The sequence below is a fragment of the Drosophila rhopaloa genome, unplaced genomic scaffold (assembly GCF_018152115.1).
Source record: "Drosophila rhopaloa isolate 14029-0021.01 unplaced genomic scaffold, ASM1815211v1 contig_2, whole genome shotgun sequence".
Classification (NCBI taxonomy): domain Eukaryota; kingdom Metazoa; phylum Arthropoda; class Insecta; order Diptera; family Drosophilidae; genus Drosophila; species Drosophila rhopaloa.
In genome coordinates this window covers 777,603-805,346 of record NW_025335083.1, presented here as the reverse complement: position 1 = coordinate 805,346, position 27,744 = coordinate 777,603, and the positions used below count along the sequence as shown (strand labels likewise).

Here is a 27,744-nt window from a genome sequence, read left to right as displayed (position 1 = left end):
GTTCTAGTTTTTCCTTCGCACTATTATTTTACAACAAATTTCCTGCCTTTCTGCCTGACAAAAAAGAAAGAGAAAACAAAATGAAAATATAAATTGGATTTTAAATTAATCTTATTTTGTTGTGTGCAGAAAGCTCTTTGCGAAGAAACAAACCTAAAAAAATTTAAGAAATTCCAGAGATCATATTGCAAACTGCCGAGGCTGCTTAGTGAAACCACACAGTTAAAAATCTTTTTATCTAAAAGTAAAAAGCATTCAGTTAAAAATTACAAAAGTACAAAAAATTGTTTGTCAAAATAAAACCAATATATATATGTAAATGTTATTTTCAAAGAAATAAAAGTTTGAGATTTTTCTTAATCACAAAAATAAAACTAAAGAACTTTGATCAGAAATTAAAACTTTCAAACCAAGCTGAAAATGGGTTATTTATAATAATTGTTATTTATAAACCAACGAATCATTTAACTAATCATTGCTGAAAGAGTTTTGTTTCAATTTTTTACAGCTCATACATTATTTAAGTTCTTAACCTTTTCAGCTATCTGATCAGAAAATAAAACTTTCAAAGCACGCTGAAAATGTGTTATTTATAATAATTGTTATTTATAAACCAACTAATCATTTAACTAATCATTGCTGAAAGAGTTTTGTTTCAATTTTTTCCAGCACATACATTATTAAAGTTCTTACATTTTTCCGCTGCGTAAACTCAACCCTTAGTGAGACCATAAAAAGGGCCAATCTCCCTCTTATCAGTTCCGTTGAATTTCAAATTCGATCACCTAAGCCGCCGATCACACCTTAAAATGCAGTCCTGATGGCGGTCGCTAGCCAACACAGGCAGCGATAGTAGCGATTTGTGCACAGCTGATCCGTCCAGCAGCGTTTTACAGCACTCATGCGAAAAACGAAAAGAGAGTACAGACCAAGAAATCGTTTTACTTTTTCACCCGAGAAACAAGATGTTAAGCGAACGCATTAATAGCCCAATTTAGTGAGAAGTCACTCAATAAACACCATGATTGCGACGTACAGTAATAGTAAGTGATGAATTTGTGAAATAAGAAACAAAACCACCAGTGAAAATTTTCAACTTCGACCTGTCTGCTGGATGTGGAAGGGGCGGAAGGCAGAAGGAGAGAGGGCTTCCAGAGAGAGGAAGAAAAATCAATAAAATAGTCGGGGAAGCGCGATTGACTCGAGCAAAACAAAGAGCGACTACGAAAGAGTGGACCAAGCGGAGCCCAAAAAAGCAACAACAAAGTGGCCGGCCGTTAGGTGCCCTAAATGCGTTGGCCGAAAATGACGGTCAACAATAAAGAACCACTCCAAAAGGGAGCTAACTTTAAGTAAACAAACAAGTGCGCAATAAGTAAACGTCGAACAGCTGTCTCCCTCATATTTGCTGACAATGTGAGCAAACAACTGCACCCGGAGGCCACGTTCGTACGTTCATTCACTCCCAAAAAGTAAATAACCGTGTGGAATACAATAATGGCACTTTTTGCGTGATTCACCTCCAGTGGCCGCTAATTAAAGCGGCGGCAGCAGAAATAGAATAGCTGCGAAAACAAGCAATAACGCTAACTGCAATGTGCGATGATGTGATTTAAAAACGAATTAAGGCTCTGAATCGAAAGTGTTTACGCTGTTGTGTGGTGCAAATAAATTGTCAAAATATTATACCTTGCAGATAACATAATAGATTAATGACGCCACTGTAAACGTGCCTACATTATCAACCGACATGTATGTGTGTGGCGAACCACCTGTCGGATTGTTTTTAACTGCAAGTGTACAATGGTGGCCACGACTGTAGCAAACTAACGTATTAATGTCTAGTTTCTGTATCTATTCCAAGAACAATAGAATGGCAACTAGCACCTTTCGTTAGTCAACAGTTTCCAAATAATTAGAAAATCTAATTGTTATGATTCGTTATTACTTGTAAAGCCTCAATAGATCTTTTTTTTTTTGTACAAAGATTTTAAATTAACAATTTTGTATTCTAACTTTCTATTTCACTTCCCTATAATTCGAATCATTTCAAAACATACTGTGGTTTTAGGTTTCGAAGCAATTGACAGATTCTTTTTTTTTTCATAATTATAAGTAATATCACAGCTATTAAGACTAGAAAACTTTTTGAATTTACATGTATTATTTATTTAAATTACATAAATCATGAATAAATAAATCACTTGTCGCAAGTTTGTTATGTTCATACAGTGACCATCTTGATTATTGGGCACATCATGTTGAACTTTAAGAATGTTTTTCTTGATCTAAAATGCTGATATTTAAATGAATCAAAATCACTCATGTACTGTTTGTTGACTACAAGTAAGTTCATTTCTTTATCTTTTATAATATTTTAAAAATAATAAACAAAAAAATTGACAAAATTTGTGGCACACTTGGGTTTTAATTGACCATTTTGGTAAATTTTATCGATGATCTATGAAATAATCACTACTCACACAACGTTGGAAATATAGAAATATTTTTGGAAAACGAAAATTTTTGTTTGCCCTTCTTAAAATGTATGCACCGAGTTGTTGCACTTGTAATCATTCTTCAAGATAATGTCTACTTAATTTTTGCTCTTTCAGTTTAAACACCTCGAATTATTCAACACAAAGATGAACGTAATGCGAAAGCTGCGCGGAGCGGCTAGCGCAGGCAGCGTCAGTGGCAGCAGCGTCAGCCCTTCGACGGCAAATAGTTCTTCCGGGGGCAACAGGCCGGCAATGGATCTCAGCGCCACGCAGGCCGCAAACGGACGAACTGGGGAGGAGGCCCTGATTGACGCTCGCGTTTTGGTGAGCCTCAGCACGCTAAAAAAGCTCTTCAACGATTACACCCATCCGAGGGAACCGCTAAGCGAGCAGGAGCGCGACGGCAAGCTCTACGAGATGCTGCCCCTCTTCTGCAAAGTATGTTAACCACCCGTACAGAGCAAATCATCGATAACTCCCCATCTTTGCAGGTCTTTAGCAGCTGTCCGGCAACCGACATGAGCGAAAAATTTTGGGATGTGGTCGCCTTTTGCCAGCAAGTGTCCCGTCTGATGGTCAGTGAAATCCGCAAGCGTGCCTCCAACCAAAGCACGGAAGCGGCGTCTATTGCCATTGTAAAGTTTCTTGAGGTGGAAACCACGGAGGAAACCAGTAGCGGCTGGATGCTGCTGGCAACCCTTAATCTGCTGGCCAATGGGGACGTCTCCCTTATACAGGTTAGTATTATCAAACAGTCAAAGCAGGAAATATTTGCGTGTGGAAATTTGTAATTTCTTCAAATGTAAATTGATGTATAAAACATAAAATTTTAATACCAAGCTTGTTATTAACAAATAGCATTTTTCTTTTCATATATTTATTTGTATTTTGTTTTTTTTACTTAATTCTCAATTTCCATAACGCAAGTGCTTTTGAAAAACGAATTTAAATGCTTGGTTGAGAAAAAAAGCTATTACATTTACATTTTTTGGCCTTCCAGCGCTTGCATATTTTCATTTTTTATGAAGGATAATTTACTCTTCATTGCCAGTGCCAATGTTGGTTGCCTTTTTATTGTTGGAAGTACCCTGAAAATTTTCATCATTATTTTCCTCGACTCTCTTTGCTTCATCGGGTGCTACTTCTAAATTTTGTTTTGTGTCTCGGCTTAACCTGGACGACTTCTTTGCGAATTTTTCATCTGAATCCTTAATTTGGCTTTCATCTCTAGGCTTATTAAGCGATTCAGCAAAGCTTGTGCGATCGGATGCAACTTTAACTTTTTTTTCTTTACCCCGGGTTGACTTTGCCGAATCCCTCTGTGATTCTTTATCAATCTCCTTATCTGGTTGTACATCTCTTTGCTTATTGAGCATCTCAGCATTGCTCAACGTTCTGAGGCGACCATAGCTCGAACCCTGTTCTACCAACAGAATCTCCGACTTCTCCCTTTTCTCGGAGTCTGCGCGAACATTTGGTCGCCGGTTCAACCTGCGATCCATTCCACCCGGTCTCATTGTGGCTTCGCTATTCTGACTGGACCTTGTTGAAGCTAGGCTGCTTAGACTGCTTCTGTCCTCGATCAAGGCCCACAGGCTAGAAGAATCGCTGGTGCCACGCCAGGTGGAGGAGGATCTGCGACGTTTACGGGACTCCTCCTCCATCGAAGCGGAGTATTCGGAGACCACTGCTACTATATCCGAGTCACTGGTGGTTATAGTTGGCGTGGACAGAAAACTCTCGTCGCTCTCGGCATGTTGCAGTGAAAAGAACTTTCTGCGCGCCTCTCCCATAATTTGCCACATACGGGCCACAATGTGCGGTTGCTCCGCCTCCGCGTTCAGTCGAAAGCTCAGGGGCTGGGAGTAGGCCAGCTTTAAGTAGCACCTACAGCAGTTGCACAGAAAGTCGTCCACCGGTTTGGAAAGTACGAACAACCCGGCAGCGCGACCCGCTTCAGCTTCAGTCCTATCGGAGAACTCTCGTCCCGTCGCCTGGCGACGCCAGTCCCCGGGCTCCATACGCATCAGTAGGTCAAACACGTGGAACATGTGCATTAGGTACATGGTACCTGTTATCAGCGCAGCGATGCTCTGCTGCTTGCAGTGCGCAAAGTGCGGGTGCTCCAGGTACTCGGTGCTGGAGTTGATCGCAGCCAGGTGCGGGTCCTGCATGGCGGTCTGCATTATTAACACGCCGCAGAAGTAGTGCGCGATCACGGCGCTCAGTGTTAGCAGGAACTGCGAGGAGAGCACCGAACTCCGTGTAAGCATCAGTCGGAATGCCCCCAGTGCGGCGAGCACTGCGAAGGACAGGAATGTGGCGCAGTATAAGATCACGTGCGGAATACGCTCAGGCCAGTACAATGAGCCGCGTATGTGGAAAAACATACACACACTGCCCAGCAATACCTCAATGAGTTTAAAGAACACCCAAACCTGGTTCATTTCACAGGCGAGCGGTAAAAAGTTAGTTGAAAATAGTTATGATTTTGCATGTGACTATGTTTAAAAAGGTAGTGATGAATTTTGCCGTTGTTTCTATGGCAGCTATTCGGACCGTAATTCCATAATATTTAAATATTACCAAATCCCAAAGAACAACAAAAAAATTAAAAATTTAAAAAACAAAGTTATATTTTTTTTAATTTTTTTTCCGATTGTTCCTATGGTAGCTATATGATATAGTGGCCCGATCCGGCTCATTCCGACTTATATACTACCTGCAATAGAAAGACCACTTTTGGAAAAGTTTCAAGCAGATAGCTTTAAAACTGAGAGACTAGTTTGCGTAGAAACGGACGGATGGACGGACAGACGGACGGACGGATAGACGGACATGGCTAAATTGACTCTCCTGGTGATGCTGATCAATAATATATACTTTATAGGGTCGGAAATGTCTCCTTCACTCCGTTGCAAACTTTTGACTGAAATTATAATACCCTCTGCAAAGGTATAAAAATATTATTTGAAAATTTGTGGTAAAACATTTTTGTTAAACAATAAAACAATACAAGAAAATTGGCATATACAATTTGCATTTTAAAATTTGCTGTGGAGTCCTAAGTATTATATGCTCCTGATTCTGCGTTATGTATTAACATTTTTTTTACAAACTTGTGGAAAATAATGAGATCCATTTATTTAAAAAAAAAAATTCGCCGGCAGCACTTCTTGTCTGTAACAATATCACCCTTTGCATTCAAATATTATGTTAATCAAGAAAATATATTCTTTACTGCTTTGAAGAAGTCAACATATTATTATATCCTAAAAATTAAGTACTTTAAAAACACAATGTTTGGACCGCTTCGGGCAAAGGAAGCAACACCTTCGCTCTCTCAAGTCTGACTTGTTCCTAAATCGATGTAAAATCATGCTCTTTTTGGATCTTGTGAGGATTAACCTTGAAATAATTTTTTAGTATGCGACGAATGCTTGATATTTTCAGTTCATTCGCCGTTTAATTGGCACTTTGTCGGGGATTTCGCTCCGGTCGCCTCTTCACTTTTTGAACCATCTCACGTGACGTTGATTTTGATAACCACCTTCATAACGTTTTGCAATGCTACCAAATGCTTTAACGCGCTTGTAAACAATACTCTAAACTGTCATTGGCATCAGCTGCGCGAGCGGCCTATAGTTGGTTACACTTCGAATGCTGTACCCTGTAGAACCTCGTAACTGTTTCTTGTTGCCATTTCAGGTAATGACTGCCGCAGCAGTTCCCTCGACTCTTGTGAAGTGCTTGTATTTGTTCTTCGACCTGCCAATAGTTGAGGACGATGAGCCAACAGCAGACGGAGGAACAGCGAGTGAATTTAACGCCCACGAAAGGCGCACTCTCCTGCAGAAGGTGTTTGTGCAGCTTCTGGTGAAGCTCTGCTCATACCCTTATCCCGCCGAGGAACTTTCCCGCATGGACGACTTGACGTTGCTATTCTCGGCCATTACTTCCCCATGTCCCATCCACAACATTGTGTGGCGCAAGAATGCTGCTGAGATCCTGACAACAATATCAAGGAACGGCCTGACCGACGCCGTCGTTAGCTACATACATTGTAAGTTACTTATTAAAAAATGAACGCACGCTTTTCTCTTATTAAAATTATTATTTAAAACCATGAAACAATCTTTTTAGCCAAGGGCTGCATGGCGCTGTGCGTGGACAATATGCAACGCCTGACATTTGGAAACCCTCTTGAAATCGTCGAGATGTTTGTCACCGTGTTCTGCTTTCTCAAGGACTCTAGTCAGGTGTCCCAAATACTAATGGATGATTTTCGAGCCTCCCAGGGTTACGTGTTCCTAAGCGATTTTCTGCTCAAGTAAGCAGAATACCTGCTATTTGTGTTTAAACTTACTTCTTACTCAACTATTTTCAGATTTGACAACAATCGTAGTCAGTCGCTGGAGATTCAAGCGGCTATTCGTAACCTTGTTCTGATGATTTCATCGTTGTGCATGTGTGGATTCTACGAGCTCCGACCGCCAGCTTCTCAGTTCAACACGGCTTTTAAGCTGCAGAACTTCCAGCTTCCACAGGCCACTTCTCGAGAGACGTGTGTGCGAAATGTGTACGCCTTCCAAGTATTACAGAACGTCTTTATAAAGTCTACGACGCCCGCACTCTGTTGCACAATCCTAGACGCTATTTCTCGGGTTTACCACTCAGAGAACGCCAACTATTTCATACTCGAGCCCGAGCACACGATTAGTACGTTCGCGGAGCGTATCCACCTGAAAAGCCCACAAATCCAGGAAAAATTCTACGACCTGCTGGAGTTCATCGTCTTTCAGCTGAACTTTGTACCGTGCAAGGAACTGATCAGCCTTTCGCTTCTGCTCAAACATAATCAGTCGACGCCCTGCAGCATTCTATGCCTAAAGACACTTCTAAACATTCTGCGGCACAACACCGTGTTTAAGGACGTCTATCGCGAAGTGGGTATTCTGGAGATCTTCGTCGGCTGCCTAACACGCTACTCAGCCCATGTGCTGCAGATTACCAAGGGCGACGAGTCAGTAGTGGTGGAGCTGGATGGGGACACGGAAGAAGACCTGCTGGACACGCTCGGCAAATATGTTCTGGAGGCTCTCACCATGCTGCTGGGCGGTGGAGCCAGCAACAATGCCCAACTCTTTCGTGAGTACAGTGGCGCCAAGTGCGTCCATGAGCTGGTGAAGTTTAGGCACTGCAGGCCGCAGGCTCTCGGAATCGTTAGGGAGCTGATTCTGTCCGCCGGTGGAGACGACGACATGCTGCACATACTGTCACTGATGCACAGCGTCAGTCCATTGCAGGTGGAGTTCAAAATCCAGATACTAAATATGCTGCTGGGATGCTTAAAGGACTCTCACCGCACACGGACCGTCTTCCGCAAAGTGGGAGGCTTTGTTTACGTCACCAGTGTATTCGTGTCTCTGGACGGCAGTATGGCCCAGCCGCAACCAGACATTTCACAACAGGATCTCATTCTGCTACTGCAAATAGTCTTCCAGACCCTGGCCACCGCTATGAGGTTTGAGCCGGCCAACGCCAAGTTCTTTCACCAGGAGATTAGCAGCAGCTCGTTGTGCGACACTCTTCGTCTTCTGGGATGCTTTGGAGGATCATCCGCCTTGCAGGATTTCACGGGTGTCTACGAGCCACAGCAGTCGTTACTCAAGTATTACCATGAGATTTTCAGCGGAGACATTCTAAGCGTCAGGTAAGTGAGATGGAAGACTCCATAAAACATTTTATTTAGCCCTAGTTGACTACATCAGCGAGAAATGAAGTGAGTTTTGACAAGCCGAAGTTTCTATACCCAGAAGAGGTTTCTATGCCAAAATTTCGTACAAATAAAACATTTTTATTCCTTTAGTTTCTCTGATGACGTTCCCTACCCATTATCCTACGTGTGCGTGGTATTTCGGCTGCTCTATAGCATTGCGCTGGACAATTTTGAGGCGCCAAGCCTAAGCGGCATAATCACGCTCGTCAGCGATCCACCAGCGCCGTTGAGATCGCCGAGCAAGGAGTTGGCGGCCCCGGTGCACCCTAGCCAGCTGAATCTCACGCAGCCCAGTCCCGAGCCGCGGATAGTCCACCCGGGTGTGGTGCTCTGCATGCTTCAGCTTCTGCCCGCCGTAGAGTACGATTCAGCCCCTCTGCAGGCGGTGCAGCTGCAGGTATACCTCAGCGAAATCATCAAGTCCTTAGTGCGAAGCGAGCGCAACCAGCAGATCATGTGCGATCATGGACTGGCAGAGAAGCTGCTCAAGCTGACTCGCAGAGCGCTAGCGGAGGAGTCGCATCCTCTGCACGTGCCCATGCAGTATATTCTCGAGCGTCTGGCCGCCCAGGCACTGCAGCCCACCGAGCTACGCCAGTTCCTGCGCTTGGGCGAGCCGCTCTCATGTGCGGATATAGATCTTCAGCAGCCATACAGGCTGGGCGGACCCGTTCCCCTGACTCGAATCAAGACTCTAGTGTCCATGACAACGCCGCGCGACTTCCGTGCCCACGGATCGAGCACACTGCCTCCCTTCGTCGAACTAGACATGTCTGCAGAGGGTTTCGGCTGCCTTTATCTGCCCTCACTGGCGCCCCAGGCGACGGCCACTGCCGGCGGTACCATTGATGCAAACACCATTGGAGGCATTGGGGCCGGCGATCGCATCTTTCCGCCACAGACAGGTCTTACGTACTCCACGTGGTTCTGTGTAGAAAAGTTCTCAGATCCCAAGACGGACCCACACTGTGTACGGCTTCTTACATTGGTAAGGACCATTCACAATCCCCGTGAAGAAAACCTGGCATGTTTGTCCATTTTGCTTTCGGCGCGGGACAAGGCGATCGTCGTGTCCACGCAAGAGACTTTGGTCACGCCCAGAAAAAGTAAGTTAACATCATCAGTTTGTTTAATGCATATAGACAGCATATGTATGTATATGTACGTTACAATTACGAGTACATTTATTTGTACGAATTTTTAGATTAGACTACAACGAGAATATTATGCAAATTAAAATTAATTTATTAACTGAGACAGCGTGTTTAGAAACATAATTTTAATTATTTTTGGTATTTACTTAACTTGATTAATATAATTGATTTAAAAAAGTATACCGAAGAAGACTTTTACTAGATCGTTTTTAAATGATACAAAATATAATGAGCAAATACAATTTTAAAATAAAAATCCAGAGTTCCATAATTACATTGGTGCGAGTTGATACTTCCTGTTTATATCATATAGAACGGCTGTTAAAATTTTTTTGGATATCAGGCTTTTATCCTTTTTTAATGGTTTTTGATAAACTTATACATAATTAAATGTCGACTAATTATATGAATGTTCATAAATTTTACATTTTAAACATTTTTTAAGTCACTATTAATGATTCCAATTCTCCAGGTATTGGTGACTGGGAACCCGAAGGATCGGATGACGGCATCGCTCGCATATGGTGCCCTGATCTTCTGCACGAGGGCCAGTGGCATAACCTAGTCGTTGTGTTAAACCGAGCCGTGCTGAAAAATTCGAGTTTGTTTCTTTATTTGGATGGGGTGCCCATGCATACCCAGAAGCTTCACTACATCGCCCAGCATCCGGCAGCGGGCAATGCCAGTCTAACGTCGGCCACACAGATTTTTGGATACATCGGTACGCCGCCGATATGGCGGCGCTACTCTCGTCTGTGTTGGAAGCAAGGCGTTTGTCACCTGATCGAAGATGTGCTTACCCAGCAGACGGTTCAGACCATTTATCAACTAGGACCCCACTACATGGGTTCGCTGCAGGCTCCGCAGGTGGGGAAGCAGTCGGAGTCGTTGGCGCCGCTGGTGCCCGAGGATCGCGTCCTCCTGGGTCTTAACGCAAAAGCGGTGTCCAAGCTGACGCTTGTCAAAATCCGCAAGGTGTACAGCCGGGCGGACAACAAAAGCATTGCCAAGCAGCTGAATATGAACTCTCACGAGAACGCCACGCCCATCAAGTAAGTAAAAGCTGGGGAGGTAGTCTATAGTCTCATAAATATCTCCCTGTTCTTCTAGAATATTGCACAATTCCGCAGGACATTTGGCAGGCGCTGGTCGCTCCCTTGGCGGCGTGGTCGTCGGTTATCTGGGTGTAAGAGTGTTCAGTCCGCATCCCGTCTCTGCCATGATTGACACTGTGGGCGGCTGCAATGTGCTCCTCGGCATCATCGCCATGGCTCAAGACGTGGAGTCATTATACGCAGGAGTGAAGGCCCTGACCTGCGTGGTGAGGAGCAATCGTGCCGCTCAAGCAGAGATGGACAGAAAACGCTGCTACCAAACATTGGGAATGTTCTTTAAAAAGAAAAAGCATCTGCTGAACTCGCACATTCTGCACCTGACCTTCGGTCTGGTCGGCACGGTAAACAGCGGTCAGGACATGTCGGCCATTCCAAATGTGACGGCTTTCCAGGACCTGTTGTGTGATTTGGAGATTTGGCATAACTCACCTAACGGACTGCTGCGCTCCCTCCTGGAACATCTGTTGGAGTTGGTGGTGGAGTCCAGCGACAAGAAACAGAACGTTAAGATCATGCGAGACATGCAGCTGCTTGTCAAATTGCTGCACATTATCACTCAAATCCAAGACCACTCCACAAGAGAGATCCTATTCAGTCTGCTGGAGACTCTATTGGGCGGGCAGCCGAGGCACACCGATCTGCTTCTTTTTGGCCAGTATGTGGCGGCCAAGCTACCGCTGACTCATAGCGGAGGCATGGAACGCGCTGTGCTCCTACCCAGCATGAAGAGTCCTATCGAAGACCAAGATGGAGGCGTTGCTCAGAATATCTACCTGCGCAACCGTTGCCTCTCGCTACTCCACGGACTCCTTTTCACGCCCCGTAACACCGTGAACTATGTAATCTGCGACGACATTTCCAAGACCCTGGGCATGGATTGGCTGCTACTCTTCATGCAGCCGCACGTCCACTTTACCACTGTCATTATTGCCGTGCGCGTCCTTGTCGTGGTCTGTGCCAACGAAAGCTTTCTTGTGCGCTTTCGGGATGCCACCCACAACGGCGGCTACCTACGTTTCACGGAGATGGTTTCACAACGAAAGATGATGGGCCTCGGTGCTCAGCAGCTTAACCAGCGTCCGACGAATGGCACCGGCACAGTCATTGTAGCCACCCCACAGAACACCATACAACATCTCCCCACCCAGATTGCAGGAGAGGTGAGACCAGCAGCATTGAACATACCAGGTGAGCAAATAATGTTTTTTTTTTTTTTTTAGATTGTTGAACACGCTACACAAGGGTGGACCTTGTTTTCGTGTATTGACAAATTATTTCTAAAGATCCCAAAAAAAGCGGGTAGCGGGTGCTTCATTCTTGAGCAAATCAGGTGTGGTCATAGCCGGACAAAAGGCAAAAGACGACCGTGTCCGTCACGGCCGAGAATCCATAAGTCTGCTGGATGTCGTCTGCGAGATGTCTTGCCAGACAGTTTGCTTGTGTGAGCAAACGTTTCCGGTATCGACTTGAGGATTTACAAATCGTCTCCCTTACAGTTTGTTTTATAAAAAAAAGGTTCACATTAGAATCGCATGATAAGAACCCGTGTTAATTGTTGTTGTCCCTGAAATAGGCCTCTGTTTCGGCGATGGATGTTTTTAGAAAAGCGTATAAGTAAAAACAAGAAAGGAAAGCTAACTTCGGGCGGAGCCGAAGTTGAAATACCCTTGCAGGATATTCTGTAAATTATATTCTCCAAAATTATTCATATGATGCATTCATATGATGCATTCTTAAAAATCCCAACTTCCTAACTTAACAAACACCAAAGTTATGGCAGTTCCGATCAATCAGTTATATGGCGGCTATAGGATATAGTCGGCCGATTCTTAATCCTTATGAAATTTGGTAGGTCGGATTAATTGGCCAAATATAAAACCCATAGAAAATCCCAACTTCCTAACTTTACAAACACCGAAGTTATATGGCAGCTATAGGATATAGTCGGCCGATCCTTATGAAATTTGGTAGGTCGGATTGATTGGCCATATATAAATAGAAAATCCCAACTTCCTAACTTTACAAACACCAAAGTTATGGCATTTCCGATCAATCAGTTATATGGCAGCTATAGGATATAGTCGGCCGATATCGGCCGCTCCTACTTATATACTGCGTGCAAGAGAAAGAAGGGTGTGTGCAAAGTTTCAATTCGATATCTTCAAAACTGAGAGACAAGTTCGCGTAGAAACAGACAGACGGACAGACGGACATGCTTGTATCAACTCAGGAGGTGATCCTGATCAAGAATATATATACTTTATAGGGTCGGAGATGTCTCCTTCACTGCGTTGCACACTTTTGACCAAAATTATAATACCCTCTGCAAGAGTATAAAAATTAAACTATGTCGGTCCGAAATATTTTTCAATCATCATCCGAAAATAAAACTGAATTTTTAAAAATGTAAAACACAATATCTTTGCGTATATTTGTGTATGTTAAACTATATATGTTTACTGTTACTATTTTTTAATTGATTTACCGTTTTCGTGGTTAAAGTAATTTACTTTAAACATAGTTAATAAACCAGTAACAATGGGGATTTGTAAAAAAGTATCTCCGAAAATGATCTATCTTTTACACACATCCTGGCTCCCACTTTGTGCACTGCCCAAGCATTTAGTGATATTAGCTGATTGCCGGGCACATTCTTTAATACAAAAGAGTGTGCACAGGCCATGTTAAAAAGCTTATTTACCCTTCCACCTTATTTCAGGTTTCCAACTGCTGGAATGGCTGATGAATCATCACCTAGACGTTCCGGAGTTGTACTTCCTAATGACCGCCCTGATCATGGGACAGCCTGTGAAGGTGCTGGCTACCGAGCACACCAAGTTCGACCTAGACCGCGTCTGGTCTTTTCTCTGGGGTGCTCCCGTCTCCGCCAACACGCAGCTGCCAAAGCTCAATATTTGTCCCGAGGGCGTCTGCGTCCTCCTGGCTATGGTGCGCGGGATTGTTCACGGCGGCGAATGCGCCGCCTGGTTGCACAGCCACCCGGAGACAATCATCCAGCTCCTTTTCAGCCTGTACCAAAACCTTAGCGACTTTGCGCCAGTGATGATGGCTGGAGATGTGATCACTTCTCTGGTAGCGGTGCTGTTTCCATTGGCGTCTCGTCCTGCGGACTCTGAACCGAACAGTGGAAATTCCACCCCCACGGATAATACAGGAAGCAGCTTTGCCTTACCCTTAACGGAGAGCCTGCATGGAGCCCCGCAGCCCAAGCTAACCGCTCATCCGGTGTGCAATTGTATTATCGACTTTCTGCGCGTTATTGTCGTGGACTCTCTAGGCCTGAACATGCAGGGCAAGCTTACCCCGGTAATCGATCTCGTACTGGACGCAGCACCAGAGTCGGCGGAACTACCCCTGCAGGTGCAGTACCAGACACAGATTATCATCGCCCTAATGGATCACCTGCTGGCCGCAGATGTCCTTGTAGGCGAACAGGCGGCCCTACCTCTGGTACCTCTCTTGCAGAGCCAGATGCAGCACATCGCCCCAAACGTGTTTTACTTAACCGCCCGCATCGTAGATAAGCTGTGGCAGGGTTGCCTCGCCCGAAATCCGCACGACATTTTCGATTTTGTTATCAAGCTGATCGTGCAAGCCAAGCGGCGGTCCTCGTCGTTATCACTAGAGCATCTACACCACTCACTGAATCGCAGCATTCTCTTCCTGCTCTCCCGCCCAACCGACGACTCTCGGGCCGACCAGATCAGTGTGCTGGAAGCGTTGCACAAAATCATACAGCACCGCCTGCTAATTTTCGGGGCGGGCAACCACGAGCTGGAATTCATTGGATGCCTCACCTACTGCCTGTTGCAACTGACAGCGGACATGAAAATTATCTTGGAGCCGGCCACCAGCCGAAATACCACCTGGCACGTAAATCCGCAGACGGAAACGGCAGAGCCCAAAGACGAAGATCTCAACCAGTTGCAGGGTCGGAACCTGATCGTTGGCGCTGCCTTTCGCGTTTGGGAGGAGCTATACGTTTGCAAAAAGCCCGCCATTGAGGAGGTGTTCAAGGTCTCCCTCACATCCCCACCACCGAACTCCAAGGCACCTGATCTCCAGACCACGCGTGAACAGGTAATGGAGCTGGCCTCCAAACTATGGTTTAACTATGTGGAGGCGGAGCGCAAGGCCTCCTACCGCGCACCCTGGGAACTGCACACCCAAATCCAGTCAAAGATTCAGAAGGTCACCGGAGGACTGTCTCGCTTGACTAGCCGCACTAAGGCCAAGAAAGAGGAGCTGGTACGAACCAGGTCGACCTTAAGTCGCGATGCCGCCTATGAGTCTACTGGGATCCATGTGCAGCTTGTGAAAGATTTGCTGGATCTGCGCGCCAAACAGTACCAGCAGATGCTGCAGCACACTCAGCGCTACGTCTACCAAGACTGGGTTCAGTCGGAAACGGAGCTTACCCGTGAGCGCGGACTGTGGGGTCCGACCGGCAGTTGCTCACTGGATAAATGGATTATGGACACCACTGAGGGACCCCACCGAATGCGCAAGAAGACGATGCGCAATGATCTCTTTTACCTGCACTATCCATACCGACCGGAATTGGAGATTGCCGACAACCGTCAGCTGAAGTACAAGGTAGCTTCCAGTCTTGACAGCAAGACGTATGCTCTGCACGGTCCGCAACAGCCACGCATCCTGGCGGAGGCGGCGGAACAGCATGCGATCCATCAGCAGAGTTCGCTAGAAGCAGTGCATTCACATCGTTTAGAGCCAAGCAGTTCCACATCCACGCCACCGCCTCTTGCTTTACCGAAACTTATGGGCCACGGATCAGTACCCTGTCCACAGGAGTCAGTAGATGGCAATGCCCCAGAGGATGACGAAGAGGAGGAGGACACCTCGATGACCAGCGATAATGAGACCTTCTTACGCCTACTAGAGGAGCAGGAGAAAATTAGCTTTATGTTCCGATGTGCAAGGGTGCAGGGATTGGATACCTTTGAGGGACTTTTACTGTTTGGCAAGGAGCATTGTTACATTGTGGATGGGTTTACGTTGTTGAAAAACCGCGAGATTCGAGACATTGACACCCTGCCTCCAGGAGCTTATGAGCCGATTATCCCTAACTCGGGAGGAACCTCTTCGACCACTTCCCGAGCCGTAAGCCACAAGCTCAGACAGTGCTCTAAGTTCGCATACGAGGAAATCCGTGAGGTGCACAAACGTCGCTACCTTCTTCAACCCATCGCACTAGAAGTCTTCTCTGAGGATGGACGCAACTATCTTCTGAGCTTTCCGCGCAAGGTGCGGAACAAAGTGAACCAGCGGTTTCTGGCTCTGGCCACTGCACTGAACGACAACGCTCAGCAGTCCGTGGCGGGACAGAAGCGCACGGCCAGTGTGGAGCAGACGGCGGGCATATTCAGCGGTCTGATCGGCGAGACCTCAGTGACCCAGCGCTGGGTACGCGGCGAGATCTCCAACTTCCAGTACCTGATGCACCTAAACACCCTGGCCGGGCGAAGCTATAATGACCTTATGCAATACCCGGTTTTTCCCTGGATTCTGGCCGACTACGACTCTGAAGAGTTGGACCTTACCAGCCCCAAGACCTTTCGAGACTTTTCGCGACCCATGGGTGCCCAATCCGAGGAACGTTTGGAGCAGTTCCAAAAGCGCTTCAAAGAGTGGGACGACCCGCACGGCGAGACGCCGCCATACCACTACGGCACACACTATAGTTCCGCGATGATCGTATGCTCGTACCTGGTGCGTCTTGAACCCTTCTCGCAGCCATTCCTTAAACTACAGGGTGGCCACTTTGACCTAGCGGACCGCATGTTTCACAGCATTAAGGAGGCCTGGCTGTCAGCCTCCAAGCTAAACATGGCCGACGTCAAGGAGCTCATCCCGGAGTTTTTCTACCTGCCCGAATTCCTCAGCAATTTCAACAGCTTTGATCTGGGTACCAAGCAGAATGGTGAAACCCTCAACCACGTTATCCTGCCGCCATGGGCCAAGCACGATCCCAGAGAGTTCATTCGGCTTCATAGGAGCGCTCTAGAGTGTGACTATGTCAGCCAGCATTTACATCTGGTGAGCAAAAATTGCTGTTAATCAGTCGGGTGACTTTATTTAATTTTATTATTTTCAGTGGATTGACTTAATCTTTGGCTGCAAGCAACAGGGACCAGCCGCAGTTGATACTGTCAATGTGTTTCATCATCTTTTCTATGAGGGAAATGTGGACATCTACAAGTAATCATAAACTTCTATAATATTTGAGTATTTTTATTGAATAACAAATTATAACTATTTTATCTTAAATTTTGCAGCATTGATGATCCACTTAAGAAGAACGCCACCATTGGCTTTATCAACAACTTTGGACAGATTCCAAAGCAGCTGTTCAAGAAGGCGCATCCTGCCAAAAAGATGGGCAGCTCTCGTCACTCTGCGCTAATCGACCCTACTTCTCTGATTCAGGGCAATAGCACAGTACTACAAACCGATCGGCTGTTCTTCCACAACTTGGACAATCTCAAGCCCAGTCTTCAGCCCATCAAGGAGCTGAAAGGACCAGTGGGTCAAATTTTACAGCCCGACAAGACGGTGTTTGCCGTGGAGCAGAATAAGGTAATGATGCCGCCCTCGTACACGAAGTACATAGCCTGGGGCTTTGCCGACCACTCTCTTCGCGTAGGACTCTACGACACGGACCGGGCATCCTTCGTGTCCGAGGCATCCGCCCAGAACTCGGGAGAAATCCTGACCTGCGCCTGTCCCAATGCCAATATGATTGTCACGGCTGGCACCAGTTCGGTAGTGACAATTTGGAAGTTCGACGCGAACCGAAAGAGCCTCGTCGTCAAGCACTCGTTGCACGGGCACACCGATGCTGTGACCTGTTTAGCAGCTAGCGCTGCCTACAATGTGATAGTGTCCGGATCGCGGGATGGCACTGCCATCGTCTGGGATATGACGCGATTCACCTTCGTGCGCCAATTGCGGGGACATGCTGGTGTAGTGGCTGCCGTGGCCATTAATGAGCTGACTGGGGATATTGCCACCTGTTCGGCCACTTGGCTCCATGTGTGGTCCATTAATGGCGATGCCTTGGCTATGGTCAACACATGTGTGGGCAGTGCGGATCGCATGCAGCAGATCCTATGTGTGGCTTTCTCGCAGATCCGCGAGTGGGACCAGCAAAATGTAGTCATAACTGGCTCAACTGACGGTGTGGTAAGGGTAAGTGTACCGAAATTTATAAATAAATGGAATAATATAATGTCTCGTTCCACGCAGATGTGGTCCTTGGAGCACACACAGGTGCCCATCGATCGCAAGTTGAAGCGAGGCATGGAGGTGTCTTCACAGGACAAGCCCGACAACGCATCTTTAGAAGGCGAGAATGGCAAGGATGACAAAATAAGTCTCATTAAGCAAATAAAAAGCCTTTCACAGTCAGAGGAAGAGTTGGGTTAGTTGAAACAATTGTTATACCTAGCTAAGGTTACTAATCTTTTAGCCAGAAAGTATTGGCATTAGCCAAAGAGTCAATATAAGCAAGACCACCTCCTAATTTTAATGCACAATTGCTCTGTCTAAAGAAAGGTATATAAATGCTGTAAAGTTAAATTTACGCATATATAGTAAAATCTGGCCAAATTGGCATATTTCGTTTTATAGTCTCTTAGTTTTAAATCTATATGGATGAAACTTTCCTAAAGTTTTCTTTATCGGAAAATTACCGGAAAAAATTATATCTTGGCGGGTTTTGTAAATATTTTCATATACAGTCCTTTTAAACAATTTCAGAAATACTTTTTAATATTATTAAAATCGAGCGATTCTATAATTGAGCTACGATTGGAAAGATCGGAAAATGAATAGAAAGATAATAGGAAAAGTGTCATTACATCATTTTTTTTAAACAAGTACGCATAGAAATCGAGAGTCAAAGATTATTTGAATAATACATTTGGTTTTATCTGCAAGGGTATATAAACTTAATGTTGTCGAGCTTAGCGTTTTTTATTCTTTTATTCACTTAATCAAATATTTAATTCGCAGAGATTGTCAAGTCCGCTTCGGAAAGCAGCATTTCAGAGGCTTCACAGCACAGCCATGAATCAAGTAAATCAGCTGAGGCAGGTGCCACAGCGGAGCTGCAAAGTGAGAACAGAAAAAGCTCCATATCGGGAGCGAAGTCCCTGCATGAAATGAAATCGGCTACAGTAGAAGCGAAGGAAAGCAGCTCTGATCCCAAATCCAATGACGGTAAGAACGCTCACATGTTTGTCATGTTTGTAAACTAACATCTTATTTTTACTTTAGATGAACATGCAATAAGGCCAAGTAAATCCGACACAAGCTTGACTGACGGATTCGTTGTAATAGACCATGACAGGCATAAGGGCGATCAGATTCTAAGAAAAGGTATGTTTTTATCAAAACAGTACCTACTTGTTTTCGGGTTTCCCGTTTGGAAAAAAATTATTTCCAATATGGATATAGGAATCTTATAAGAAATCGAAGGATTCTCTGGGCGGGTGACTAAAATTATTAAAATTTGTTTAAATCGATTTTTTTGATAAAAAAAGCTAACTTTTTTTAAGTTTATATATATTTTATAATAATGAAGCATTGGTTTTTGGCTTGTTGGCCAAAAAAAATTGTTTAATTAAGAAATACTAAGGATATTTCGTTATTTTTAGGCTTTCGATGGCAGCGTCAATTAATGTTTCGCTCAAAACTGACCATGCATACAGCATATGATCGAAAGGACAACGCCGAACCCGCTAGCATTACAGCGTTAACGGTATCCAAAGATCACAAAATCTTATATGTCGGTAAGTGTTACATTACAAACATGCAATAAAGAAACCATTTAATTCACATATTATATTTGCAATAAATTAAAGGCGATGCACGCGGGCGTATCTTTTCGTGGAGCGTTACGGAACAGCCGGGTCGCGGAGTGGCTGATCATTGGCTGAAAGATGAGGGAGCCGATCAGTGTGTCAAATGTCATGTCAAGTGAGTTCAAAATAACAAATTACTGGAATTTCTAAAAAAAAATCTTAAGAAAAATAACATGGGAAATTGAAATATATTTTAATAGCTTTGTATCATTTTAATTTACATCGTAAACTGCAATAGTTTTTAAAAGTAAAAAAAATACAAATTTTACAGGTTTACAGAGTTTGTAAGCTCACCATAGTTATACTAATCTACTTCCTTTGTCGTTTACGAGTAATTTGTTGTAAATATTTAAAGAATCTACATGGGTAGATCGATATACAAATAAAGGGTCGGAAATGTCATCACTGCGTTGCAAACTTTTGACTAAAAGTATAATGCTAGAATACAATAAAATTGAACAAAAACTGGACTGATCAAAATATAACTTTGCATACCTGTACAGGAATTGTCTTTTCATGGAGTTCATATGCATTCATATTCATTTACCCAAGAAATTAGTATTCATCGGATCGGGCGACTATATCATATAGCTCCCATAGGAACAATCAGAAAATAATATTCAAAAAAATTATAACTATTTTGTTTTTCATTTTTGTTGTTGTTCAAAGTCGACATAGCTTCATTGTTTTTAGTGATGTAGGCATATAAATCGAAATGTAGTCGTTATGTAATAAACTTCGGCTTGCCTTTCTGCAACTACAAAGATAACCTACTGTTTACATTCTAAATTAACATTTTAAATGGGTCTGTTCCTATTGAAATACATCTGTTTAACTAGGTTTGAAAGTTTTCTTCGAACATTTGAAAAGAATTCCCCGACCTGCTGCAATTATGTTTTTCCTGATTTTTGGATACGCATACGTTTGTTTGACAGCGAAGGGATGTATGATATCTTTGTAAATACTCAAAGAAAATTTCTTAAACTTGGCGAGCAGAGGTATTTAACATAACTTGTCATATATACAACAAAAACCAAAAATTTGAATGTCGCTAATGTTATATTAACATTAAGAACCGATACACTCATATTAAGCTTAATTATTTTTTAACCATTTATTCATTTTAGGTTTACACTTTATGAGAGAAAACATCATTGTCGGAATTGTGGTCAAGTTTTCTGCAACAAGTGCAGTCGGTTTGAGTCGGAAATATCACGCCTTCGAATACTAAAACCAGTTAGGGTGTGCCAAGCGTGCTACAGTCAACTGCGAACAAATTCAATGGACAATTGAAAAATCTGATGGAATGTAAAAGTACACAATTTAAAGCTGATTATATAACTGTTTTTACTTGTACATGTTAAAAGTAGTTAGGCTTAAAACGTTTATTTCGTTTTCGATCCAATAATTTTATCCAAAGCATCTTAAACTAACTTCAACCAAAGGCTGTTATATGATTTTATACTTTATTTTACATAGTTTAATTCCAATTTTGTATGTACACAAACCAAGTTGCAATATAATTTATATTCTTATTTATAACTATTTATTAAACACCGAGTTGAACCATAATAAATATCATTTATGCATCGGAAGCATTGACAATTTATAGTTATAGTTAAATTCTATAATTATTGACTTTTAAGTGTAGACTTTCGAAGTACGTATTAGCAGCCTACCAGTGTGGCCAGGGCACAAAAACCCACTTCAAACTTCAAAGCTTAAAGTTTCCGGTATTGGTGTGCAGGAAACCGTCAGCCCACAACAGCTAAATCAATAATAATCAAACCAAGCACCGCCAGTTATATCAATTATATAAATAACTTAAACACCTTTTTAGCAAATAAAACCAAACACATCACGAAGGATGTCCCCGCACCTTTTGCGGGAACTAAACACGTCTTAGAACACAACACTACAACCTCACACTTAACTAAAGGCAAGTAGATTTTCTCAACATTACTTTTAAATACTAAGAGCAAAGCAAAGAATGTAATTAATGGGTCATAAATTGTAAAAGCAATATTTTAAATTGCAATTAAATTAAATATGTATTTCAAAATAAAAAATGGATAAAAAGTAAAGAGAATAAACTGTATTATATTTCATTTTTCTGAAAAAACTTTCGCCCCTTGTAACTTCAGTTTCGAGCTTGAAACCATTCCATTCCTTCCAACAATTACAACAAAAAAACCTAAATATTTCAATATTGTAAATAATAAACTGAAATAATGAAAATATATAATAATAAGACAAAGAAATTAGAAAAATATATTGGTAGCCATGGTAGAAAAACATTCCGTATTTTGTAGAAAATCTACATGTTGCATTGATAATAATTTACAAACATTACATATGTACGGGTGACAGTGCAAATGCAATTCCAGTCTCTCCAGCCTGTTAAAGCAAATCCCGATCTTTATTATCCAAAGACTTTAGAAGCACCGAAGCCAGAGAATATGTAACTTTATATTCTCTACAAACGTTTCATTGAACAAATATGTTACATTTCAAAACAGTAAGAGATCTGTTACTTAAGGAATACTTAGCAATTTAAATGCAGCACGAGAAAACAACACAACAAACACGAGAGCAACCTGTACTAGGCCCCGTTTACAGTATGAAAACGTTAGAAACTGCGTTTATTTACCGAGTTTACAAATTCGAGTTGGTTTTGCGTTAAATGTATGTACCTTAGGGCGATCCAAATTTGTATGCACATTTGTAAGTCCTTTAAGGCATATGGTAAGAAATTTATTTCACAAGCTTCGGCTTAGGGGAAGCACATTGGCTTATATGACAAATAAATACTACTGGCCATTAATTAAAATATGTTAAAATTGACTTATCTTAGCATATTTCTGCCTACTTAGTTTTCGATTCTAAAGCTTGTTTTTTTGTGATATCGCGGATTAAAATAAATATCGAAATTCAATGTTCTAAGTTTTACATAGCTATTTCGAGAGTGGTTACTTCTTTATTAAATAGCTTAATTTCATTTAATTATAAAGTTGAAGGCTTTTAAAAATTAAAAATGTACTTTAAAATATCTTGCATGCATGTTACGCCTCTACATGCATCACTCTTGCAGTTCAAAATACCAATCATAAAATGTATTTTCTAAATTGGTATATATACCCCTAAAAAAGAATTTCCAAGCCACTCTAACCGTCTACCGACCCCTTCATTTAAATTAAAATGTTATGGATGTCTTACTACTTCTTTGTTACTTTTTAAGGTCTTAGAAAATAAACACTTTAGTCTTGCATCTTTTACGAAGTCCTATTTTATGGTCCTGTATAATTTCCTTTTTTTGACATAAACGTGTTGAGACCAAATACTTCAAATAAAATGATTTGGTTTTCGAATACATTTACTGCACACTAAAACACAACGACCATAAGGGAAGAGAGTAAGGACCATTTTAATGTACATCCAAAAGTGAATAAACACAGTTTCTAACCATACTAAAAACGGGGCCCTAACTAAACAACCAACATTAAAACTGAAAAGAATCATATAAATAAAAATATATATATTTATTGTTAGTGTGTGAGATAGAAAGCATAATATAACGGCATGCGAAAATTAAAAAATACAATTTAATAAATGAGCTATGTTAACACACAACAGCATTTTCATTGATTAGCCGGTCAACATTTCGTTTATACTGAGGGGTTCATAAATTCGACACCAAGGGGGGCTTAAAATGCACACCCTCTGCCATAAATATGTGAAATCTACAAATATCTAAGCACCAAAAAAGTAACCGCCTGAAAATAAAAAAATTTTATTGTTAAGAAATGCGTCAAAATAAGGCACTGCCATCGGCTACTATTGCCTTCCTTCCTCAAATTTTTGCGTACAGTGTCACCATGAAGATCCCTATTAAACTTGTCCCTTATTTCCATTTCAATTTGGGAGGCTATCTTTTAGACTCACAGTAACCTAATGAATTAAAATTTTTTTCCTTGTACAGAGGAGAGTGCTTTACCAACCAATTCCAAATTGCCACCAATTTACCAAAGCGTTTTCCCTTCTTCACATAGTTTTACCAAGCGTTTTCTCAAATTAGAACAATTTTTTTCCCTTATAAATATAAAGTGTGGTTACAACATGAATGTGTCAGAAATGATTAGGAAGATTTCAAAAACTTAAATGATCAAAAGCTTAATTGACGCCGATCTACGATTGTCAAATGTGAAAAAGAAGAATTGGGTACAGTCAAGGCGTTTCCGGTAGCAAATCATAAATATACGAAAGCAGTAGAAAATCTGAGTCGAGCTTATGACAACCCTTACTTAATATTCTTCGACAATATAGCGCTCCTTTTTAGCATATCTACAATTTCTCATCCTTCCGCCACTTTATGGTGCTCACCTAACGATACGGTCACTGCAATCAAGATGTAGAGACTGATCTTTTGGCAATGATAAAAATCGATTTCCATGTGGCAAGAAAGCGCGGAAGCTTTAAATTAACGATATCAGCATCTTGCAGAAGACGAATCTATCTCAGGAAGGTGGTAAGCAGACAAAGTTCATTCTTAATTTTATTGTAAATCAATTAAAACTTTACCAGCTTTTTTCCAGTCAACGGAAATTTTGAATCTAAAATACTTTTTTTTTTAAATCAAAGGATCATTACTTTCAATTTGTCCATATAATCCCGTTTTAAATTTGCAAAAACTTCACCGCTCTGAATAAATTGTTTGCGAAAAGGACATGGTGTTTCATAATGTAAGACGTCAAATTGACGCGTCTGCCATAAGCCTCATCATCAACTTTTTCGTAGGTACAATTTGCTGCCTGAGCAGCTATCTGGCAATGTGGACGAAGCCGCACAGATCCGTGCTAGACCATTAACTAAACAATATTATTTGTATCGATGCTGACGTATTTTTCGATTTGTTAAATAAAGGATAGATTTGACATAGCGACATCGGTACCACTCTGCAGAATACGGTGATCGGATGGGTAGCTTCGGGAATCCTTTGAGACCATGGATGACAGCAAAATGCGCACGCTAGGAACGATTGACGAATCAACGAGTTTGGGCTTCATACAGCGAAGATTTTGGGACATCGAACAAATACCGACATTGACAAAGACCCAGTTGTGCACTCCTGAGCAGGCGTTAGTCGAAAAGGCGTTTGCTGATACAGTAACTCAACAGTCATCTGGCCTATTTATAGTAACCCTTTCTTTCAAATTGAGCACCAGTAGCTTGGAGTTCTCCTACGATACAGAGGTAGGGAAGCCGAGCCCTTGCAACTACACCGAATCAACACGTTCACTCATGGCACCACCCGAGATCCAGTCCTCGCTATCCGTTGCTTATAACAGTTGACCGAAATGAACCCTGAGCGAAATTAATGGCCAGCGACCTATAGACGAATGTAGATTATCTATTATCAGCAGCTAATTCCCTTTAATCACTCGGTCGGGAAATTATACTAATTTTTTTTTCGTGATTTCCAAATGGGCAGCAAACTGTGTTTTTACAAGAAGAACTTCAGCTTGGCGACACAGCTAAAACTAAAAATTCTATGGCTCACAAGGAATCCGAAACAGGACGTCTTTAAATTAACCATTCGCGAACTTGAGGCAAAACATCCCACCAACGATGCTCTCTATTTTTTCGTTTGCAGCTCGCATATTGGAGCCACTAGGTTTGATATGTCCACTCGCTACGATCGCAGCATTTGCTTGAAAAAATTGAACTTTTTATACCCTTTCAGAGGATATTATAATTTTGGTTAGAACTGTGCAACGCAGTGAAGGAGACATTCGACCCTATAAAGTATATATATTCTTGATCAGGATCGCGTCCTGAGTTTATATAAGCATGTCCGTCTGACTGTTTCCTCGCAAACTAGTCTCTCAGTTTTAAAGATATCGAATTGAAACTTTGCACACACCCGTCTTTCCTTTGCACGCAGTATATAAGTCAGAACGGCCGGGATCGGCCGACTATATCCTATAGATGCCATACAACTGAACGATCGGAAATGCCATAACTTTGGTGTTTTTAAAGTTAGGAAGTTGGGTTTTTTTAAGGGTTTTACATTTGGCCAATCAATCCGACCTATCAAATTTCATAAGGATCGATCGTTTATATCCCATAGCCGCCATATAACTGATTGATCGGAACTGCCATAACTTTGGTGTTTTTAAAGTTAGGAAGTTGGGATTTTGTATGAGCATTAAGAATACATCATATAAATAATTTTGGAGAATATAAGTTACAGAGTATCCTGCAACGTCGTGTTGCAAGTGATGCTGATCTAGAATATATGTACTTTATAGGGTCGGAAACGTCTCCTTCACTGCGTTGCACACTTCTAACCAAAATTATGATACCCTCTGCAAGTGTATAAACGTATTTTGTTTGCTTACTCGCGAAAGATTCTGCATCAGCTCTATATTTTTTACATTACAGATGATAGGTAATAATAGTTTTTAAAATTATACGGCTGCATTGCAGACGCACCAATTAGTTGGGTTTTTGGTCAGATACAGATTTCCAGTCGACTAAGGCATCCACTTCATCTTAAATCACTGTCTAAAATGGTGTCCATTACATATGGTTTCTGCGGCAAAATACTCGGGCGAAGTGAGGGTGGATGTCCACTTTATAGGCGCTTGGTTTGTCGGGCAGGGGAGCGCTAGCTCTTTTGTGCTAGCGTCCACCATTCCGCCAGTCAGGATTGAAGCGTGGCTTTCCAACCGGACAGCGTCCGCCGGGACAACAGCTGCCGCCTGGACAACCCAGCTGGCTCATGCCCCGACCCTCGTTGCCCCCCGCCTCCATCCGGGGGCAGTTGCCACCGGGGCAATTGCAACACGACCCACTTTTTTGGGTCTGAGAGTAGCCGCTGTTGTTGAAGCCGCAACTGCTGTTATTGTAATACCCGTCCATTCTCACTGAAAAGAAAGAACGCATTAAAAAATAACTGGTCATTTAAGGGGACCATCTATTTACCGAATTTTCATCCGAGATGTCAGTTACACACCATAATTGGCATTTAAACAAAAAGAACTCGGTTCGTGGTAAACAAGCATATGTTTTAATCTTACCTGACACTTTTTAAGGAGCCCGAAAAATCAGCTTGTTTTTAAAAAATAATATTTATCATAAAATACTCGCGAATATTTTTTGTTCCGCAGACTTCCGATTTGTTTGAAATGGCCGAGTAGAATGAACTAAGTACAATCCCAGCTTCGACAGGCAGGAAAATGAAAGCCCCAAGCCTCCTTTTTTGTCGAAACTTGCAATTTTTCGAGTTCTATTTCGAATTTGAGCGAGCGCAGGCGCAGGTTTTCGGAAAGTGGTGAGTTTTCTTTTCCTCGGGGGCGTGGCCTAGCCGCACACACACATGGACACTAACCGGGGTTGAGAGAGCAAAAGAGAGCGCGAGTGCGAGCCAGAGGGGAGTGGGCATAGAAAAATGCGACTTCTTGATGCCGCAAATTTGTCATGTGTGTGGAGAGCGGGGTGGGGGAGCATGGGTGATGGGAGGTGGGTGGTGGCTGGTGGTGTTGTGGGGTGGTTGAGTTACGACCGACGGCGACGTTGACGTCGTTGCTGCAAATGACTTTGCGTTCTGACTGGTTAATATAACCGCAGGATTGTATCCCTTATATACGAGCAGTGGGCCGGCCTTGTAACCATAGTCAGCCAAATGGGCTGTGTAATGGACACGGGCTTATCCTGAGCCCCTCGCCGAATCGACTTACAAGACTCCACCCTCTAAGCCGAGTGTCATGTGCAAGACGTTCTGCTGCGAGCTCGTGTGTGTGAGCACCCCGCTCACACTGTCACAAAAGTCACTTCAATTTGGATGAGAGTCAGTAAATCAACCCCTATCAACATACCAACAACACCGTGCCCCAGACCAGACCCAACCGACCGGCCGAGTTCCGATTGCTTTTGCGATTTCGATAGCCAGTGCCAGCTGGGAAAGCGCCATTGCGGAATCGCCCATAACCACTACCACTCGCACAGGCAGAGCCCATTCCAAAACATAGGCAGCAAAAGATGTGAGAAAGCTATATATCCTTCCCACATATGCCATGCTACTTGACTATATGGTTCGCTTCTTTCTGTTCTCGATTAAGTCCGCTCAGTGGTGTGCAAATATAATTAATAATAGTAAATTTATTCTGCCTGTAAGTCTAAGCGACTCTCTACCTCTTTATACCCTTTGCTTTCATATAATCGAGCATTTAAGAGATACGGTCTGAGAATTAAAAATTTATTAAAAGTAAAAAAATGAATGATTATTTA

General features: G+C 42.7%; 3 protein-coding genes and 1 long non-coding RNA gene across 5 annotated transcripts; 2 read left to right on the top strand and 2 right to left on the bottom strand.

Moving 5' to 3' along the window:
• Nucleotides 1-911: 911 nt before the first annotated feature.
• On the top strand, nt 912-23,036 carry LOC108037321 (WD repeat and FYVE domain-containing protein 3). Of its 2 annotated transcripts, none has more exons than XM_017113863.2 (18): nt 912-1,043; nt 2,616-2,939; nt 2,993-3,238; nt 6,210-6,564; nt 6,645-6,831; nt 6,889-8,214; nt 8,371-9,386; nt 9,907-10,486; nt 10,545-11,737; nt 13,269-16,627; nt 16,686-16,789; nt 16,867-17,779; nt 17,837-18,011; nt 18,605-18,811; nt 18,869-18,970; nt 19,249-19,383; nt 19,456-19,570; nt 20,583-23,036. In XM_017113863.2, exons 2-18 carry the CDS (start codon nt 2,646-2,648, stop codon nt 20,746-20,748), a joined length of 10,473 nt encoding a protein of 3,490 aa, XP_016969352.2. In that variant the 5' UTR covers nt 912-1,043; nt 2,616-2,645; the 3' UTR covers nt 20,749-23,036. The 2 variants fall into 2 exon arrangements, with proteins under 2 accessions (XP_016969352.2, XP_016969353.2); XM_017113864.2 differs by lacking the exon at nt 912-1,043 and adding an exon at nt 2,241-2,346.
• LOC108037323 lies at nt 3,386-5,030 on the bottom strand. The gene has a single exon (XM_017113865.2). The coding sequence runs from the start codon at nt 4,946-4,948 to the stop codon at nt 3,536-3,538; it is 1,413 nt and encodes a 470-aa protein (XP_016969354.2). The 5' UTR covers nt 4,949-5,030; the 3' UTR covers nt 3,386-3,535.
• A 1,045-nt stretch (nt 23,037-24,081) lies between the features above and the next one.
• Nucleotides 24,082-24,394, top strand: LOC108037320. The gene is made up of 2 exons (XR_001768881.1): nt 24,082-24,194; nt 24,250-24,394. It is a non-coding gene; the product is annotated as an uncharacterized LOC108037320 (long non-coding RNA).
• Nucleotides 24,395-25,839: 1,445 nt separating this feature from the next.
• LOC108037319 lies at nt 25,840-26,662 on the bottom strand. Its single transcript, XM_017113862.2, has 2 exons — nt 26,535-26,662; nt 25,840-26,381 (listed from the first exon to the last, which is right to left on the bottom strand). The coding sequence occupies exon 2, from the start codon at nt 26,374-26,376 to the stop codon at nt 26,137-26,139; it is 240 nt and encodes a 79-aa protein (XP_016969351.1). The 5' UTR covers nt 26,377-26,381; nt 26,535-26,662; the 3' UTR covers nt 25,840-26,136.
• Nucleotides 26,663-27,744: the final 1,082 nt, after the last annotated feature.